The sequence below is a fragment of the Chelon labrosus genome, assembly GCF_963514085.1.
Source record: "Chelon labrosus genome assembly, chromosome: 5".
Lineage (NCBI taxonomy): Eukaryota > Metazoa > Chordata > Actinopteri > Mugiliformes > Mugilidae > Chelon > Chelon labrosus.
The window spans coordinates 23,477,473-23,498,108 of NC_140341.1; the positions used below are offsets into that span (position 1 = coordinate 23,477,473).

The 20,636-nt window shown below is 40.9% G+C and overlaps 1 protein-coding gene across 1 annotated transcript in view; it reads right to left on the reverse strand.

The window, feature by feature from the left end:
* Positions 1-20,636, reverse strand: part of lrp1bb (low density lipoprotein receptor-related protein 1Bb) — a gene marked incomplete at its 5' end in the record, with an annotated part of 267,322 nt that overhangs the window by 119,682 nt on the left and 127,004 nt on the right. Inside the window, 11 exons of the mRNA XM_084544895.1 lie at positions 37-150; positions 1,064-1,189; positions 4,029-4,172; positions 4,505-4,627; positions 7,740-7,929; positions 9,180-9,399; positions 13,355-13,535; positions 13,893-14,129; positions 16,372-16,515; positions 16,671-16,863; positions 18,956-19,178. Coding sequence (XP_084401021.1) covers positions 37-150; positions 1,064-1,189; positions 4,029-4,172; positions 4,505-4,627; positions 7,740-7,929; positions 9,180-9,399; positions 13,355-13,535; positions 13,893-14,129; positions 16,372-16,515; positions 16,671-16,863; positions 18,956-19,178 — 1,895 coding nt within the window. The remainder of the gene's footprint in view (positions 1-36; positions 151-1,063; positions 1,190-4,028; positions 4,173-4,504; positions 4,628-7,739; positions 7,930-9,179; positions 9,400-13,354; positions 13,536-13,892; positions 14,130-16,371; positions 16,516-16,670; positions 16,864-18,955; positions 19,179-20,636) is intronic.

Here is a 20,636-nt window from a genome sequence, read left to right on the forward strand (position 1 = left end):
TGAATGACGTTTGGATAACAGCCATGTGTGACTCACTGCATGATATTTCATCAGACATATCCCCGCAGTCGTCCTCCCGGTCGCAGCTCCAGCCGCGAGGTACACATCGTCCGTTCTGGCAGGAGAACTGATCGGCTTGACAGGGCTGGGCTGAGAAAGAAGAAATACGCCACTTAATTCAATCACACTTGCATAAGTCAATGCAGGACGTGAACAACAGCCCTAATGATCACTAGATCACCAAGATGCCAATGTATGGCCAGCGCAAACTCTTAATCACTCAATCTCATGGTAGAGAATGGAAGGTGTGGCGGCCATGGAAAGTGTGCCGTCGCTTGGTAGGTCGACAGCTACTTGGTGGGGGTTATGGACATGACAGCACATCACTGTTGCTGGAGTGGGATATGTATGTCAATCTGCAGACGAGGGAACATTCATCATCCTCTGGCTAATGCTCATTGATTGATCCTCCTAGGATAAAAAGCTCCTAAGAGGCACCGTCGGACACGGGAGGAAATGATATACTGTAAGTGTTCCTGACAGATAGTTGCCCCTCATAGGTGCTACAACTCTTTGATACTATAGAACGCACTCACACAATGAGATCGATTGCACCCTACCAAAGCTACTCGAGAGCCTCGAGCTATAACAGTGATGACTGCCTTGACAAAACCTCACACGCCTTTGCAAGACTTGAATGAGTAAAGCACATCTGAAGTGAGAAAATTCTATCAAAAAGATGTGTATGCCTTACTGTATGAGAGAGCTGTTTGATCTTACATTCTTACATCCTACATCGCTTGATGAGCTTCAAAATTAATGTAAAAGACATGCCAGTCATCTGAGTTGGAAATTTAGCCTCACTGTATTGTATTTTAAAACTGCCCTTCAGCAATTCATTCACAGAAAATGTGATTTGAGGTGAACAGTAGTGTAAAATGACAGAAAATCGATCAATCAAAATGCAGCCTATGATGACAGATTTTGCCAATTATTTTTCTATCTAACTGCAGCAAACACTGCCACGAATCAAAGATAAACATAAAGGTGATATGGTATATACCTGAGCATGTGGTGTTGGCCTCATCCTCATTGCTACCGCAGTCATTTGTTCCATCGCAAAGCCATCTCTTGGGAATGCAGCGATTATTGCTGCATTTGAACTGATCAGCCGGGCAGGTGTGGTTGTCTGCAAAGAGATCAAACAGTGAAAAGCCACTCAGTGTGTTGAAGAATCACACACAGATAGATCTTATATGTCACAGTGCAGAAGTTTGGTCTTTCTTTGATTGTTTGAGTTTGGACTTTTGTTATACTTTGAGTTTCACATTCTCATCCCTGTGTCTTTCCACTGGTTTTACTTCATTGTATTTTCCTAACTGTGATTTTTTGGTTTCACATTTGTCTCATTGACCCATCGGCCCTTGTGTGTACATGTAGCCTTGTCTCTCCCTTTGCCCCTTGTCAAGTCATCTGTTGAGTTACCTCCTAGTTGTACAGTTATTCCTGCCTGTATTACTTTAGTTTCACTTTTGCTTTGGATTATGCCTTCTGTTGGATTTGCGTTTTGGATATTACTTGCTTAAATCTCCAGCACATTTTGTTCTTTATTTTTGTAACTCATCGTTAAATTGACTTTAAGTTGCTCATCTTGCCTTTCCTGACTGTGTCTCCTTTCCTTGGTCTGATCACAATCATATTTATAAATTTGACACTCCTTTTTTCCCCAAAAGACATGATCAAAGTGCTGGAGGTCCTGGCTCAGAATTATTGAGCCGCTAAGGTGCTCAGCCTTTATTTTGATAGCACCAGTAAAGACAGGCAGGAAATTACAGGGTGAGAGAGAGGGTATGGCTTGCAGAAAAGGGCGCAGGCTGGAATCGTAATACGCGCTGAAATGACAAGATGCTCCCTAAATGTTGGGTGCACCGATTGGAAATAACAACTGTATAAACAGCATCAATCACAAGAATAACCAAGTTATTTTTCAGGTTCACACATTATCTCTCTCATTTCCCAAAATGCTTGAGGCTGAGGTGGAAAAAACACAGCAGTGTTTAGTCACGAAAGTATCAGATTGTGATTGGCTGAATTTGTCCCAATGTTTAGGATTGGCTTGGGTCATCTTTCAGTTTTAATATTAAACTTAAACTTTGAAAAACTTAGTCAGTCCCATGGTGAAATGGTTTCATGTCCATAGAGTTTTATTTATAGCTTCATACACTAAGGTCACAGCTCAGCTAATCTTGCACTAATACAACCACGAGCGAATTTGGAAATAATCCCGTTTCTCCTTGGCGGTTTGTCCTTTAATAGAGAGTAACGCAGTGTCCATAATATTTTTAAAGTAGCCTTAAGTATATTTGTTATCTGGTTTTAGTGCTTTGACTTTTGTTTCATTTAAAGGCGCTTTTGTTCCATAAAATATGCTTCACTGCAAGTGGCAGTCAAGCTCCTTATTTTCTTTTCAGCCTTGTCATTTTATTGACTATTAAAATTCATTAGGCTGCACCGCCCATAAATCATGCTAAATGAATGAGCGCATCTCTCTGCATACCATAACACTCATGTGAGCATGATGAATTATGACACCATTCCTAGGAAGGTGATGGTGTGGTTCGGTTGTATATTTCAAGACCTCAATGTCAGATGCTGCAGATAGGAAGGTGCTAAGATGAGACCGGTCTTTTAAACATCTTGTGTATTGCTTCATCATGTGAACTTAATTTAGATTTAACAGGTTGCAAAAAGGCGAAATCAGCTTATGGCCACAGGAGGCCGGCTAAAACCATTACACATGTGAAACTGTAATGTTTGGAGGCACAAGGTCTCCCAAAACAGTTGTGACTCATCAGCAAATGGACATGGGCCTTCTGAGGGTGTCCTGTGGTGTCTGGCAATAGAATGTTGTTAGTGGGGGCTTTTGGGTCCTATGGGTTGAGGGGAAGTGTCTCTATGAGCTTTATCAGCTCAAGTGTCTATGGATCATCCCACAGATACTTGATCAGTTTGGGATCTAGTGAACTTGGAGGCCAGGTCACCTTGTACTGTTTTTCATGTTTGTTTTTTTTTGTTTGTTTTTATTTGAGTTCCTAAACGGTTTTTGTGTGTGTGTCTGTGTCAGGCTGCATCCTGTTGGGGATGCCTGCTGCCATCAAGGAGTGTCATGTGGGTGGGGGTGCCTGGTCTGGTCTATGTGGGTAGTACATGTCTAAATAATCCACATTAATGCCAGGTCCAAAAGGTTTTCCAGCAGAAACGTAGACGTAAATAACATTGACCATTTTGTGACAGTTCAATGTTATTTACTTCTCCTGTCAGTGGTTTTAATGATGCCTGATCAGTGTATGTACTGTATAAATACACATACAAGGATTTTGTTTTCTCTGTACTTTACCCACCTTTCAGTAGACACAGAGAGAGGTGAGCACGCTTGCAATGCAATGTGCCAGGGGAGCAGTTTTGGGGGCTTTAGGTGCTTGCTCAAGGCATCTCAGCCATGGATATAAAGGAGATTCAACCGTCTAACCACTTGTCAACCACAGTAATCTGAGCGTTGTCTACTTAAACATTGTTCAGTTTACTCTGGCACATTCTCAGGGAGACTCCAAACCCACTAAAACAAACCCAGTTAGATGATTATTAAAGTCTATGATATCCCAGCAGAGGATATAATTGATATTTTATTTCTGATCATCCTGATGATTACATTACGGTACTTTGCCGCTCCTGGGCTGTGAAAAAACAGCATCCAAGCATTTAACATCATGTTTGTCCAAGTGATTTGTTAAAGAGCGAATCTACTTCAGCAGTGTGGATGAGGAACACTCTGCACCCCTACGTCGGTGACATTTAGGAACATAGAAGCTGACAGCAAGAGAGAATTAGCCTTAAAAAGATCTGGCTCTTCGTGCTTGGTGCATGGCCGTGCATGCAAGTGTATCGACATGTAACACTGCCTGCACTTATAATGTATTTTTATGCCAGTGTGCGGCGTGATGCCTGCAGAGTAATTGTGAGATCCTCACAGCAGCTGTGGCTCTCCTCATCACTTCCATCCAGACAATCATCGTCTCCGTCACACTTCCACAAGGCCCGTATGCAGCGGTGATTGTGGCACTGGAACTCATCGCTTTTACATCGCTGCGGCTCTAAACCACTGCTGGAAACTTCTTGGGAAAACCAAAGGAAGATAAATTCAAATTCAGCAGCAGGTTTTTCATGAAAAATGCATTTAGGGGAAATTATTGGCATAGCAATAATAGCCCACAAAACATGTTAATATTGTCTCACGACCCTATGCACAGATGGGATTTGGCTAATATTTATGGGACCCGCTGAGAAAACATCCCAACTGTATTTATTTGTTTATTCCCAGATTTGCATGTGAAAAGATAAGGTTATTATTTAAGCTTTGTCCCATAGGATAAAGCCAGGCTTACTGTATACAGGGAAAACCTGATCTTATGCCTCTTGTTCTATCTGATTCATTATGTCCTCCTACCTGCACAGGTGACATTGTTCTTCTCCAGAACCTGGTTGTCAGCGCAGGCACACACTCTGCCTCCTGGGATGGCAAGGCAGAGGGTACCACAGCCTCCATAATTCACGCTACATGCGTTGTCACCTGCAAAAACACATTGCACATACAATAAGGTGACTTGCTCAATTAAAGCTGCATTTTCTAAACCCGGTTTAAGTGCCACTTCATTTTGCCTTCTTTCCCACCTGTACGGTGAACAGCTTCAGGAGTCATTTCAAATCCTGCAAACGCCTGCAATGAATCATATCTTTGATACAAAACTCATTTCCTGCCTTAGAGAGACATGCCAGGTGCATGCCATGCGAGCTATAACCATACATCAAGTGAATTATTGGGAACACTGTGGTTAAAAGACATTTGACATTTTTTATCATTCTCGGAGGAATAATTTGTCTTTCTGGACAAAGCTGACATTCTTCAATGAAAAAAAAAAACTCATATAAAGTTAAAGCATGAGACACCTTTGTCACTTTCATTTAATTCAGAACCCAAAGGCAGTGCCTGAGCCAATGAGATAAAGCTTTTGGTTTTCCATGAGCCAATCAGTAATACTCAGAGAACTAGACAGCCAATTAATCTATTCAGTGACATGAACAATAGAGAAATATCCAGCAAATTCAGTGCCTAGTGTGAACAAGGCTGTGCATGCGGTTTGGTATGGCACCTAAAAAGTACAACTATGAAAGAATGCTTTGCTCATTTTCAACCAAATCTGTATTTATATATATATATATATATATATATATATATATATATATATAAAAAAAATATATATATAAAATCCAAAGTCGTTCAACTCCTACATAAGGTTTGAACGACTCCAGACTCCAGAGACTTCGGACTTCAGAGAAGTCCGAAGTCTTTAAAACATCCGGAGTCGTTCAAACCCTGTATAGGACGTATTGAACGACTCCGGATTTTTTTTTAAAGACTTTGGACCAATATGTTATGAAAGTCAAGTTGATGTCGACTAGTTGATGACGCCACACTACACACTACTACGTACACAGAAGAAAGTAATGCTTTGCAACAATGAAATCTATATTCTTGACCTGAATACATATTGTAGAGTCTCACACAAAGGAAGCTACTAAGGCTTTTCTGCAAGGTAACTGAAGCTTGAACACGGGCTACTGTCGGCCATAGCCCACGTCAACACCATAGACACCTCAGTCTGACACTTCTGATACTTCTTACTACGCAAAAAAAACAACAACAAAAAAAACGCTCTACAACCACAGCAACAATGTCAACTAATAGAACACAACAGAACTGAACATAAACACATGAGCTTATCAATATTGTACGCTGCAGATGTATAGGCATGTAAATCGGTACTGTCTGTCAGTAGCATTTAGTAGTACTTCACAGCTTATTGTAAGATAGGATAATGTAGCCCTGATAAAAACACGGTATATCTCCGATGCCTTTACCGTGTACAGCAGCTAAAGGTCTAATAACTTTACACAATGAAATTCACCAACAAATGCAGTCTCCTCCTGTCTGTTACTGCAGGTGGAGTTGTTAACTGATTGACTGTTAGTGTTAGCGGATGCCTTTTCAGATGAGTGTACATTCAGATGACAGTCAGATAAGTGTAATTGTCTCCGAGGCGTCCGTGTTGTTATTGTTCGGCGACTAGTCGACTTCCTGCTTAAAGAGTTATGGTACAGCAGTAAGTCGTCTAGTCGGTACATACCACATACTTTCTTTATCTCAGCTCAAAATTTGTTGTTCTACTTGGAACTGGCAACATCTTTGGTTCTGGGATGAACTGTAGCTTGGGTCTGCTTGTTTCTATTGCAAGCCAACTATGTTTCCAACTGTGCAAATTGAAGCTTTTAATGAATCCAGACAATGTTGTCAATGGGGATAATTTTTACAGTGCATTGGCTGAATTAAATAGGAAGGGTAGGTATTTGCAGTGGACTAAGCCAGATGCAATCCAGGAGTGAGGGGATACAGTCAGCAGAGACTGTCCAGGAGCTGGACTGCCAAGAGAACACAGTGAATTTTTTTAGTTTTTATTTTTTTCACTTTTCTAGTCAAACAGTGAGGTAATAGTACATTAGTTGCCTTTACTTTTTGGGCACAGAGCTGGCAGGCACACTGAGTAACCATGATGAAAGCCACAAGCAGAAACGTGCCATATGCAACAAGAATTGCTGGTAACTTGACCTTTTTATATCTCTTTTCCTCCTACACACACGTTGGTAGTAGGTGAAGTTGTGCCAGAAATCAATTTCTTCTAAGGCACACTGGGTTTGAAATGCTCACCTCCACCAGCTGGAGGGTTATTCAGGCGCAATGCAGCTTGGTACATGGGAGCAGCGCAATAACTTGCAGTGTGCAAGCCAAGCAGTTCAGAAATCCAAGCTTTCTGTGCCAATGTAGCACACACAGGGGGATTTCTTGATTCAAGTCACTTCAGTTACCATCCACACTGATTTCATATTCATAAAAATGTGAGTATTCCCTTTAATTTTCTTGTATGAAATGAGAAACTCGTGCCATGAATATATGTTAAAACAAAGTTAAGTGGACTTGTTTGAGTTTTTTGTTTTTTTAAGACATCTCACCACTTTAAGAAAACTCAAACAGTTGCCTTTGTTTTAGACACACCACGGCCTAGATGACTGGGAATCTTCACACCGTGAGTCTAAAAGCATATCACAGACTTTGAACAGTGATATTTTGCTGCATTTAGATCAATAGAATTGACATCCCCTGACTGTGGAGTGGGTGTCTGAACACTGCTTTTACATCCCGGTTATGAGGATGACAAAAGAAACGAGGGCCAGTGGTGCTCTCGGCTGACAGCCATATCCGATGCCTCTCCTATCTGTTCTTTTCAGCATTCTAACTGCAAGAATCCATCATCATTTGTTACAGAAGTGAGCAAAGCCCTCCAAACCCTGGTCACCTTATTTAACTTCATGAAAAGGAGCCCAGAGTGATTTGAAAGCCACTGTCACTGCTGATCAATGCACTAGTTTACATCGTGTATGTAACTCTCTGGCATATATATATCACATAAAGTGCAATCCATTAAGAAAGGAGGTATAGGGGATACAAATGTCTGAACACGCAGGACAGAGAGGTTTTATTTCCACTGCAAAACAGCCACTTTCTCTGTTAGGCTCAGCCACGGCTCAGCGGCACTGGATAAGGACTAAATGAAGGGAAGGCAGCCAACCTTGCTGACTCTGTGCATCATAGACACGCAGGCCAAATAGCGGTGGTCTCTCGCTCCGCAGCAAAGTGACATCGCCCGTGGACAATTCCAGCTGGAACACCGAGGCGTTCATGTACTCCGTCCAAAAGATGAAATTACGATAATGAGAGATTCCAAATGGATGGTTCAGCTCTTTTCCGCTATACACCACCTGCAACATGAGGCAAACATGCAACATAATCAGAAGATTAGGACGGCTACGGAAAGACACTATCAGCAACAGAAAAAACAATCATCTCAAACAGGGGTTTGGCTGTTTGAATATGGGCTTTGGTATTATTTGATCACAGTATATGATGAATGTGATTCAATTCCTTTGCACAAATTTATTCACACAGAGCTGTCTGCTTATAATAATGTTTGCTAGAATCTTGGCATTGATTAAATAGCATTTGCAAATAATTCATTAGCGTAATATGCCAGTACAACTGCAGTCGACAGGAGCAGTTGGGGATGAAGAGATGTCTAGTTGGCAGTTGTTGTGGGAAGAGACGTCGTTTTCGGTTATCTCACTGCTTTGACGATTTATACTATCAAAATATAAAAAGCATGCAAGGACCTTGAAATATATATCATTTCTAACAATTATTTCAATTCAGCCACTCACTGACTATGAGCTGGCAACAGTATGGTGCAAAATAAATGTTTTGTACTGCAGTCTAAATTAATTATGTGATTTTGCAATACAAACTACAGAACAATTTGGTGAATGTTTTTTTATGGATGCAAAAATTAAATCATCATGTTTATTCTGAGCTGTTTATTCTGCTGGCATTTTAAATTCTGCCCTCTATTAAAACCTCACGCTTTCAAGCCAACTAGAAGGAGATACAGCAGATACACAGATAGCTACTGTATGTGATTGACATATATTAAAACATATGCTGTCTCTGGAGTCTGGAAGTAGCAGAAGTAAACAAGTTGCCATCAATGTGGGGGTGTCTCTCTTTAATATTTCTGTGTTTGACAGCCAGATTTTCTAAGAGCTGTGCATTTTCTGCCTTTATCTTCACTTCTTGATGTAACCTCATGGATAGACCTGTTAAGTTCTCAGCTGCTCCAACAGCAGTGGCAATTTGGAAGAAATCTGAATGCTAAATATAAAGCCTTTAATTAATGAAGACTGTCCCTGCTTGAAACCAGACACATTACATAGACTCCCTGGGTGTACAGATACCCAAGATATTCACCAGAAATTAAATTATACTCAGCACTGTCTATGTAAGTTTGAAATTGTTTCTTTATTCATAGACTTCATATATGTTATTATGATGAATAAAAATGTGCCATTTGTGTTCTTTATTCAGCTGTAAATTAACCAAAAGGACAAATCGACTACGAAGAAAGTAAACTACAGATTTATTGATTGAAAAGACATTTGTAGCAGCCCTAAAAACATACCACTCTTCCAGTCCCATTCAGGTGAATCTTCTCGATGTGATCGTAGTAGGCATCGCACCAGTACATAGTGCTGGTAGCGTGGTCCAGCGTCAGACCATTAGGCCACAGCATGTTGGAGGTGACGAAAATGCGGCGATTGGATCCATCCATCCAGGCTTTCTCTATCCGCCCTATGCTGTCATTGACCTCATCCTCCTCCCAGTCCGTCCAGTACATCCAGCTGTCATACAGAGAGACATGCACGTACATCACAAGCATTCAAACACTGATTATTGCATGCTAACATGACTCACTGGCCTTAGTTTAAATGCGACGTGTTAGTCACGCAGCAGCATCAGTAGATCATGGCCCGCTCCAAACCAATGCTGATCACATCCCACGTTCATACTGAGGCAGTTCCTTTCAGCTGTCTGTTCCTCATTCATCTCTGCTGTTACTTGCTGACAAGCTGATGGTAAATGGTTGTGCTTGTTGCTCCCTCCGCCAGCCCCCTCCCGCTTTGATTTCTTATCAATCAATACACATGTGACAGCATGTTTCTGCAGGCGTCTCTCAAAATGATCGACATCACAGTGAAAAGTGCCTTGTGAGTTTTGCTCTGGAGGCCCATGGGAAGGCATCAGCGTGCTCTCATGCGGAATTTTTCACGCACTGCTTTAACTCATCCAGGGAATATGATAAAGAGCGCAACCTGCTCTGACAAATGCATGACATATAAGCATTAGTTCTGAAGTCTGGCTTTAACATCACAAAATGAGTGTTCAGGTTTCACATATGTAAAACCAAGTAATCAAACAGTCATGGTTTAACAACATGCTTGTCAAAAGAGAAAACATGTTGCAGAAACTATTCAGGCTTATCAAGTTAAAGTGCTGCTAGGCGGCACATCAAGGCAAAGTGAGATATCTCATATCCCCCACCAAAAAAAAAAGTTATTTTTTTTCCCATTGTATCTTGTGTATGCTGAGACTACATCTCTCAGAAGGCCGGCGGTATCTTAAACACGACTGGGTCAACGATTTGACGCGATCTTTTCTCTAGTAAGCATGCCCAGGGGATTTGCTCTATTTGAGTGCTGCTGACTGAGGCATGTGCCCCCCTGTTTCTCATCAATGATAGAGGGCCGGCTAAGGGAAGATGAAACAGAATGGGATATGGAGGTGAATGAAGACTTGAAGGCTCCCTCTGTCTCAATGTCGTCTTTACGACCTCATGAATTATTCACGCCCCACTCGCTGCGCACTCACATGCGCGCACACATATACCTACATGCAGACAGACATACTCTGTGAATGGACGACATAGATTTGCAATGTTACGGCAAAAAAATGAAGGATTAACCACCACAGATCTGAATAAAGACCAAGCGAATAAATCAATCTTTTTCGTGTCTTCTTAATGATGATGATAATAATGTGAATATATTTGGGTTAAAAGATTACATAAATTCATAAATAATTAGTAGATTAAAGCTAGAAAGCTCTGATTTCAAATATATGAAATATGAATTAAATTAAATCTAAACTACACTTTAAATAACCAAAGAGTTAAACAGGCAAGTCAACCAGAGCTGAGTAAAGCACCACACCCGTTATTTTGGCAAATACATGTATGAGATGCCTAATACAGCATAAAAAACGGGATATGACACTATTAAGTTGACACTAGTAGTCCTTATCATGTCACCACAGACTAGAGGTGGCAAACAGAGCAGAAAATAAGGTCTCGAGAATGTAGTCAAGAAATCAGTTGGAGAGGTGCATCCATTTCACCTGAAGAGATCCTTCCAGCAAAGCAGATAGAGATCAAAGGAGTGTCGAGTTCAGGCTGAATGCCCAAAACTAGCTGTTCTAATCATGTGCGATGTCAGTGGGAAGGTTGGGAGTAAAAGTTATTAATCCTTATACAAAAAAAGCGATATTTTGCCACCCCCAACACTGCTGCTGCTACAGAATATATGTCAGGGCTGGAACTGCGAATGATGTTCCCTTGGAGTTTCAAAAGTTTCTGTTATGCATGGCTTATTTAATTTTTCTTCACACGTGGCTTAAACGTTGATTTGATATTTTCAAATCATTGTGTTTGTTTTAAACCAGTGTGACAAATGTCACTTTCCTTGCATATCCCGTCCGCACCACTGCGGCATGTATGTGACTGGGAAACTAATGCGTGAATCAGTATCATTTTGAGAAAGAAGAACAAGGCATAGTACTAGGGAGAAAGGCAAATGTCAGGCTATTTAGGACATGAAGGTATTGGTAAATGTCAGAGACAAGGGAGAAAGTGGAAAAAAAAAACAACTAAGAATGAAGTAGTTTTGATTTTTGGCTTGGTGCATGTGACTAGAGCAGTGAAACAGCTGTGGATAGCAAAATGTTTGGAACAATCCCCTGGGGCTTGAAAACTAATCTCCTGCTGCTATGGATTTGGTGAGTGTTAATACGATTTAAGCCTTAAAGTGTTAATCCTTAAGATCCTTAAGACACTCAATGAATTTGAGTTTTGCAGCATCAACTCTGTATGATAATTACCACCTCTGCTGTCGGAGCCTTCCGTATATATGAATTTGCATAGAAATGCTAAGGAGGAGATGATCTATGAGAACTACACAGAATTAGCTATCAAATGATTCACAGGTAGGTGTGGTTCTTGGAACAGTGGAAGGTTAGGTTTGAGAGAAACTAAAAAAATGTTCTCTCAGTTTAACCATGCTGTTTTAGTTTGGGTTGGGAGATTATGACACCCATTTCTTTTTTCTTTTTCTTTTTCTTTTTTTTTTTCTCACAGCAGCTCTCTGCTGGAACAAAAGATTTCCGGCATCAACATTTAAGGCAGATTAATCCCGATATTGCCAGAATATCACAATGGTATTTGCTAAGTGGCAGCCAAAGTTAATGTTGTTGTTATCAGACAGGAGAGAGCTTAAAATTGCATAGATGTGAAATTATCACATCACATCATTTCATTGTTATTTGACAACCTCAGCTGTCCTGTAACACGATCTAAAGAAAATATGGTTTCTGACACAAAAAAAAAAACATGGCAGAAAAGCAATTTAAGGATTCACATGCAATCCCAGGGTACACTCATACCTATATCTCATTTCAGTTCTGGGAGTAATATGATACAATATGTTACCATGTTACATTTGACCTTGATTCAGTTTGTGTTCACTAGGAAATGGAGATAACCAAGCAATCTGACACACCCTCAGTACCATGTTCTCACAAACAGTTGTGGTCATTATTATTTAGGAATTTTAGATTTCAGGAAATCAGATAGTATATATTAGTATAATTGAAAAATGGAACAAAGCTGTGAGTGTGGCCAATGGCATTTATTGCTGTTGTGTGGTTCATGTATCAATGTTCCATATATATTGATGCTACATGTATAAAACAATGGTTTAATGTATTTGCTGAGAAGGTGCACTGCTGCTGCTAGACACCTCCAAAGGAGAGGACGGGTTCTCTAGGCATACAATGACCTGGTCGTAATGACCCATGGGTAAAAGTTGTTCTCACTGCAGCTTGTTGGGACCCCACTCGCTAACCAGTCTCTGCTTTGTGGATTTAGTTTGGAAGAGAGCGCAGTTCCTGTGTTCACACCAACCCTGGAGCCAAACATGTCAGGTTTTGGAACACTAAACTCGGTATGAAAGCACCCTTAAATTGCAAAGTTAAAGACTTAGCTGGTCTATTTCTTAAACGTCAAAAGAAAGCTAGCAAATCAAGACACACATGCAGCTACAGGAGTACACGGCTGAACTCACACCACACCTACGGAGGCAAAATTTAGAGTCACTGAGGTACTGTGGGGGAACACAGTGGTAAATAATAGAGTGTGTACCTTCATTTAATATTTTAATTGTACCTAAATGGAACTGCACTCAGAGTCAGATGGTAGGTAAACTTAGTGAGCTAAACTGAGGTAATCAAAAGCAGAGGTGACATCGTTGAAAATATATCAGAAAAGCTTGCTACACATAAGCTTTTTCTTTTGTTATTTTTTTTTTAAATAACAAAATCTCAATCTCATCATATAACTTATCTAACGTATCTAATCAATATTTACCTTTGCCGATACTTGTAGCCTAGCAGTACCTGATACAATACAAGCATTTTTTGCTTGCCATATTTTCACACTACTGGCAGATGCTCTTTTTCCGCCCTCACCTGTTAAGAGGATCGACTACAATGGCCCGGGGGTGTGACATATTCCCTTCTAACAGAGTCTTCCTGGTCTGAGAGGCTCTCTCCAGCCTGGCAACGCTGATTGTCTTCCTGTACCCATCGTTGGTCCAATACAAGTTATTCCCAATCCAGTCCACTGAGATTCCTTCCACATTGTCAAGTTCTACAACAAAATCAGCAGAAAAGAATCACAGAATACAAAAGTTGACTTTGATTGGTTCTTTAAATAGGTGTGTATGTATCTGTATGCAGATGTATTACCAATGCAGAGTTAATATTAAAAAAATTAGCTCCCAAATACAGTTTAGTAGTTTCATTTGCTGATTTGTATATTAAATCACGTATTGTTGTTTTCCTCTTTAGCTAAAGTGCATTTACAGTGTGTTCTGAGAAGCTGAAACATGTGTCTAATGGCTATAACATTACATTAATGCAACAGGAGGGCCGCTGACACACTGCATACACTCTGCTTAATTTAGTAGTTCACTGCAGTTAGTATAAAAAGAGCACTTAGGCCTACCATCTTTGAGTATTGTCTCTCGGTTGGTTCCGTCTATCTTTTGTCGCCCAATAAGAAAACTGGTGGTGTCAGCAAAGTATATGTGTCCCAGTTCTGCATGGTAGTCGATGGCTCGAGGGTTGACCAAGTCCTCGATTGGCACCATGTGCTCGTCGCTGGACTTGATGTTCATATCCAGGCCTCTGATGACGCCAGGGCGCCCCTTACCGTAGAACAGGAAGAAATGGTTGTTGGGCTCTAAAGAAAAAGAAAGCACAGACCCGCTTTTAACTGATAGTGTCCATTAATTGGTCTAATTCATCAGCGCTGATCCCAGCATTAAACCCTTTTACTGGCCACATTGTTCTCATATGTTTGCCAAAGCTTGGGCCATCTATTCACCTTAATGGAGCCAGTAACCAGTGCCAATGACTATACTCTCCTCCCTCAATCACGCTCCTGCAACAAAACTGTCTTGAGAGTAAGAGAAGGAAAATGCTTGAGCAAACAGACAAACGCAATACTTACCTTGGCTGTGAACACTTTTTCTGATCTAAAATAACACGGTGTCTGGGTAGAAATGCAAACAGGAAGGCCTAGAAAGCTGAGGCAGCTCCTCGGAGGCGCACCAGCCACTCAGGGGATTGTATGTTCTCGAACCCTTTGGCATCCTCTGGAGAGGCAAGAGGAGGAATGAAGGAGGGCTTCCATTGAGAGAAGCAGACCTCTCCTCGCTCTCAGCCCCTACCCAAGAGACTAAGATGCTGGGGGTGAGGACCACACATGCGTCACTTCAATTTATCATTTCGTGAGGGAGAGCCCAACTACCCTGGAGACAATTAAGCATTGCAAGAGACCCAGATATCAAACCCCACTGTGACTGCTACATGAAAAAAGACGACCATTTAACACCAAATCTCATTATGCTTAGGGAGATGGAAAGCGCGAGCAAGAGAAAGATAGCTGGTGTCATCAGAACATCTCTGAGGGGGGAATAAATCAAATGTGTCATGCCAAGCCTCCCAATGCTTCGTTACCCCGATCGAAATGTGGTGGGCCCTCAAATTGTGTCATCAATTTGATCCTCTGCTTTTATTGTCAACTACACAATGTCCAGCAATTGATCAGACGAGCCAACAAACGCAGACAAACTTAAAACCTCATTATGGTAATAATCAATCAGCTGTGCCGCAGGTCGATAGCAGAACGTCACTTTCAAATGGCTCTGCATTCACCAGCCCTCACCTTTATCACTGTCAGTCTAAGGCAGTGCATGCGCGACGCCGCACCTTCAGCTCTAATATGACACGTGACCTTTACAGGAAGATGAAAATATGAAAAAGCAGCAACGCAGAACATCCTTTGAGGCGTTTAGTCGGGATTGTTGATGACTAGAAACAGAAGGCAGTGCCAATGGAATTTTTTTCGGGTCCTCATAGGGAAGCGTCCTAAAAAAAGTGAATGTAAAACAAAATAAAAATACTAAAAATTGCAAACTCTTGAAAGCGCTACCATATAGAGACATGGAGCACCTAACAATGTCCAGGGGACACAAAAGTACAAACAAAAAGCAGGAAATAAAGCAAAAAGTACCTGGAGTACCAGCTGGCACTCTTTAGCAAAGTTCAGTGGAAAATCACTCTGTCTGCTTTTAGAACTCAGAGAGGAAGCAAGGTTCTATTTTTTTTTTATTTATTTTTTTTTAAAGTAAATCCGTTATCTGCAAAATTTTCCGATTCAAAATAGCTCCTACCTTCCTACAGTAACTATTTCTTTTGTTCTTCTTAGCGGTTTGAAGACAGGCATAAGCACTGATCAGAAATCTAGAGTCATAGCTCATTCGTCTCATCTGTGATGACTTTCTTAGTTTCCTATAGTGGGACGATTTTTCAGAGCAAGCGTGAAAAGCTGACTTTTGGGTCACTGTCAGGCAAGCAGGTAATACTGGTATGGTAGAGCGGATTAAAAATCTTTTCGCGATGACAAAGTTGGCAGGAATGCAAAATGAGTTGGGAGACTAATTGATTCACGTCACAAGTGATAGACCTCTGAAACAGAGGTCCATGGAGAAACCATTGGTTGAGGTGAATACTGAATTGAAACAACACTGAAAAAGCTTATCTTATTTGCATCCAGCTATTCATTTGAGGTTGGCTTTTCAGCACTGGTGAACTTGAAACACAAGTACAGAGCCTCAATTAGGGGTGAAATGTTTGCATCTTTCCCTCAGGCCCACTCAAACAAAACCTGAACACGGCACCAGCTCAAAAGGCTCAAACAGTCCACTGACTGAGTTAGTTATAATTCAACTGATTTCATTTTTTCTTGAAAATTTACATTGATGTGTATTTTGTCATTGCTGATGATGACATACTCCTTTGCACTCCAAAATCTGTGGTTGAACTGGTAGACTCCTTATTGTTTTTAGGGAGTCACACTTTTAAAAACATTACATTTTCAGGTAATGGCATTTATTTAGATTCAAAGCAAATGTACTAACTTTTGCAGGACTGTCCATCAAAACCCAGGCTGTAGCCGGTACGACAGCGGCAGGTTCTGGACTTGTAGCTGCCACTCAGAAGGCAGATGTGGGAACATCCGCCTGGCTTTCCATACGCATCCATTCCACATGCATGACTCCTGACTGTGGAAAAAGTCAAAAAAGACACAAAAATCATTACGAGCCAGCGAAGCGTCTTCTTTCGGATATGCCACAGGCTACCGGTTGTGAGTCATAAAATGAGGGTCGATTCTGACACATACTTTCACATGTTTACTTATATAGAAAATGTCCTTTACCTTTTGGCTGAGTGAGTTTGTGGTAAACGTGGAGTGCTCTAGAATTCCCCAGGCTGGCTTGTGTCCTGCTCTCTGCTGTGATATTGAACCTGTGTATCTGAATCAGCTCTACAGTGGAACTCTCTTTGGAAGGGTCAGAGTGGAGAGCATAGAGGTAGTCCTCAAACACAGCTAATGAATAAATATACGACACCTGAAAAACAAACAAAAGAATGTAGACATTTTGAAGCATTATTGAAGTTAAACACAAATAAAACCGCAAGAGGAAGAAGGTAGCAGTAATACATAAATTAGGAGTAGCATGAAGGGGACGAGAGATTCTGTCTATACATATGGCAGCCCATGCAAGGACACCAACCTGGAGACCATTGGGGGACCACTGGCCCTGACACCACAGTCTCCATGCTACATTTAACAGGCTGACACCCACACAAAGTGACATGGCTGGATGAGCTGTGTTCACAGGAACTACGCCTACACACTGGCCCACACCTTTACATAAGGAGCAGCAAGAAACATGCGTCGGTGTAAATAAATAAATAAAACACTCGAGCGTATCTCTCTATGGATTTTGACCCCAACAATCCCCTTTGCCACGGGGGCATTTTGAAATGGTCTAACACATACATTACTTCAAAAGGTGTGCAATATACCGTTCTTGCATCTTTACAGAGAGCAGAGTTTCTGGACTAAATATATATATGATGGAATAAACCAGAGCTGACCCACGTCATAAAAAGGGAGATTATAAATGCTGGGTTCATTAAAAGTTAATTAAATATAAATGATGGAGTTCTTGCTTTGCCTCAACAATGCACTGAAGTAAGGTGAAGCCAGCACACAAATGTGAGCAATGTGTGTGGCGCACCAGCTACAAGGACAACGACATTACAGGCATAAGGTCAATTCACAGCCATGAAACAATCAGAATTAACTTTTTTAAACCGATCATGAAAATAAAGATGAATGGAAAGCAGCTTTTATTTTAATGACATTTTTTTACTGAAGGGACTTACACCACGAGAAGCGAGAAATTTGTTCTTGCACCCCTCGTTTGGGAGTTCTCGCAGGTTGATCTCGACATGCCAACCGGGCAGAACTTTTTTCTCGTGTGGCACAAGGCAACTATTCTGTGATTGGTTAGAAATTGGACGTGGGCGTGGTTAACGCGGAAAAGCGGAAATGCTAGTGGCCACTCTATAAGCTCCCAGATGCTAATATTCGGAGTGTGACCGCTGATCTCTCCTGGGTAGAGATTGGTATACTGTGTGAGGGTGTATGCTGAATGAACGGCATGACCTGACGGCCACGGTCGTGGTAACGACTGGCCGACATCCGAAAATAAGAAAAGCGTCTCCCGTGTCCATCTCCCACAATGCTTAGTGCATGTGACGTACGCCACAGTGGGAGGGCCCTATGAGTACTTCCCAGGAGGCTGGCACTGTAGTTTCTCGTGAAGTATAAATGTACACACTATATAAAAGAACAAACTTTGTTCTTGTTCTTGCCACCTTGAGAAAACTAACACATTTCTCGGTTGTTCCGGAGTATGTAACAAGCTTTAGCTTCATTTCAAATGAGACTTAGTGAATAATATAACAACTGCACTTGAAAAACAGCAATGTACTGAGAAAAACTGGGAACAAAACAGTTTTTTCTGACTGCTGATGCTATTGCCTATGACATTAATGACCACATACAGTCTATGACAGGAAGAAGGTGCATCATATTTGTTATGCAGATTACGTGAAGATCCACTGTCTAATGAGGTCATGAGCAAATGAACAAGGCCAATATCATGCAAATAACACCTGCATTTACAACAAAGTGCTTAATATGAATGCTTGCTTCCTCAGAGAGGGTAAATAGCTAGTCCAAGATGGTTGAAAGGCTCTTTTAATGAATAATCATAATTTAGGATGAAAGGCCTTAAAAGTACTACAGGAAAGAGACTATTGATATGCTCATTTGGAAGACAACCCTACACCAGGCTCAATTACATCAATTAAATAAACCATCTACTCTCTGATCAAAAGACTTCTATGAAAAGGAGAGTGGATTCACAACAGTGAATATACCACCTGTCTTGCAGTGATAAAGCAAGCGCCCGAAATCAGAAAATTAACCAAGAAACTCCATCTTATGTAACAATTGAGTCTCTCAAATGAAGGGGGAGACAGCACTGATAAGTGAAGCCAGTTGTCTGTTCAGATTCCCTGTGATGTATGTGACGTGGAGTCCCTGAAAGACTGCAGGCAGCACTTGCAGTAAAATGTGACACTCACTTGGCTCCCATGGATAATAGTGTGCCTGTTCCTGCCTTGGTAATCCACCACGTCGATGTAATCCAGGTAGGCATCTGCCCAATACACCAGCTTCTTGACCACGTCCAATGCCACAGCAGTGGGCTGCTCAATTTTATAATCCACCAGCCGGGTCCTGTTGGTGCCGTCCATGTTGCAGCGCTCAACCTTGGCCACGTTCCCGTAGTCAGTGAAGAAGAGCATTCTGCAGAGGGTGGGAGAATATAAATGATTCAGTACTGTAAAGGATATATCGTCTTTGCAGTGAGTGTCTCCTGCTTTGCTATAGAAGTCCTATTTCTTTTACGGTACAGTAAAAAAATGGAACCACAATAAGCACAGAAATACTTTACCTTACAGTACACATTTGTGGACTAGTGGTTCATGTGAGTTTGCCTTTAGTTCAAGCCATCTGACAAAATTGCATTTTCACATATCGTATGTTAATTTAAGCAGCAATTGCCTGTTTGCTGAAGACCTGAACACTGATTGTTCACTGGTGGGAGATGGTCTTGAGTGTTACTACAAACATAACGACTACTACTTGAGTGTAGGTCCTTGACAGCACAGCTTACATTACTGATTCTGTTATTGCTATTTATTTATTTTCTATTTCATGGATTTCGAGCACACCATAACCCCAAGCCAAACATGCAATTTAAGATATTAGAGTACCTGAGTTTTATTTTTGTTTATTCTTTCCTGAATCACTGGTGTTCCACATCTGCAAGCATTTTCCCTTTTAACAGTTTAAGTGACAAATACTGATACAATAAAGACAAATCTAACCTCAGTCTCTGGTATACAAGGAAAATGTCCCCAACAAAAGGCACATTTTTTAAAAGAGCTATCTTACTAGCTTCTTTTACCATGGTACCATGTATTAAGCCATCAAGTGCATGTCAAAGACACATTCTTTTTTTATGCAACTGAGCAGAAAACGTATTTTTATCCCACTATCAGGTTAAAGTTATGATTACTTTATTCTTCTAGCTAGCAAATTAATCTGCCACCTGAAAATCTTCCAGTGACAGTTTACAATTAAATTAGATGACGATGCTTTTGTCTACCATTCTCTGTGACCAATTTTGAGTAGTAAATCCAATCTAAAACTTAATATTTGTCTTACATTGGCACAAACACTCCAGCGGATTTCCCTTAAGGCTCTCGTTCTGCTTGACGTTAACAGACAGTGATGAAGAAAGTAACTCTTTGGGGTATACATTGTGCATTTACTTATCAGTGCTTATGATGGTGGTATTTTTCATTTATTTTACATTTTAAAAGTCAGTCTGCATAGCACAGTGACTACTGCTGTAAGAGCTGTAGTAAAACAAGCAAAAATCCCCATATAATGTGGAAGTATGAGCAAAGGCAACATCAAAAGGAAAATACGTAGTGTACATGAATAAATACCCTTACTTATTGTGGAACTGTCCCTGGCTCATGTCTATCAGGGGCAAAGTATGAAGTAGTGCATAGGCATGAGGCTGAAGTGAGTAGGCTGGTCAACAAAAAGAGTTCGCTTCATTCTGCACACTGCTGTTCATGATTCATTTCCTGCCAATAGTCAACCTTGCTTTCCATTAATGATGATGCGTATCTTAACCTGACCAAACTTTATTTAAAGTCGGACAAGGTCAGAGAGAGATCATATAAGCAA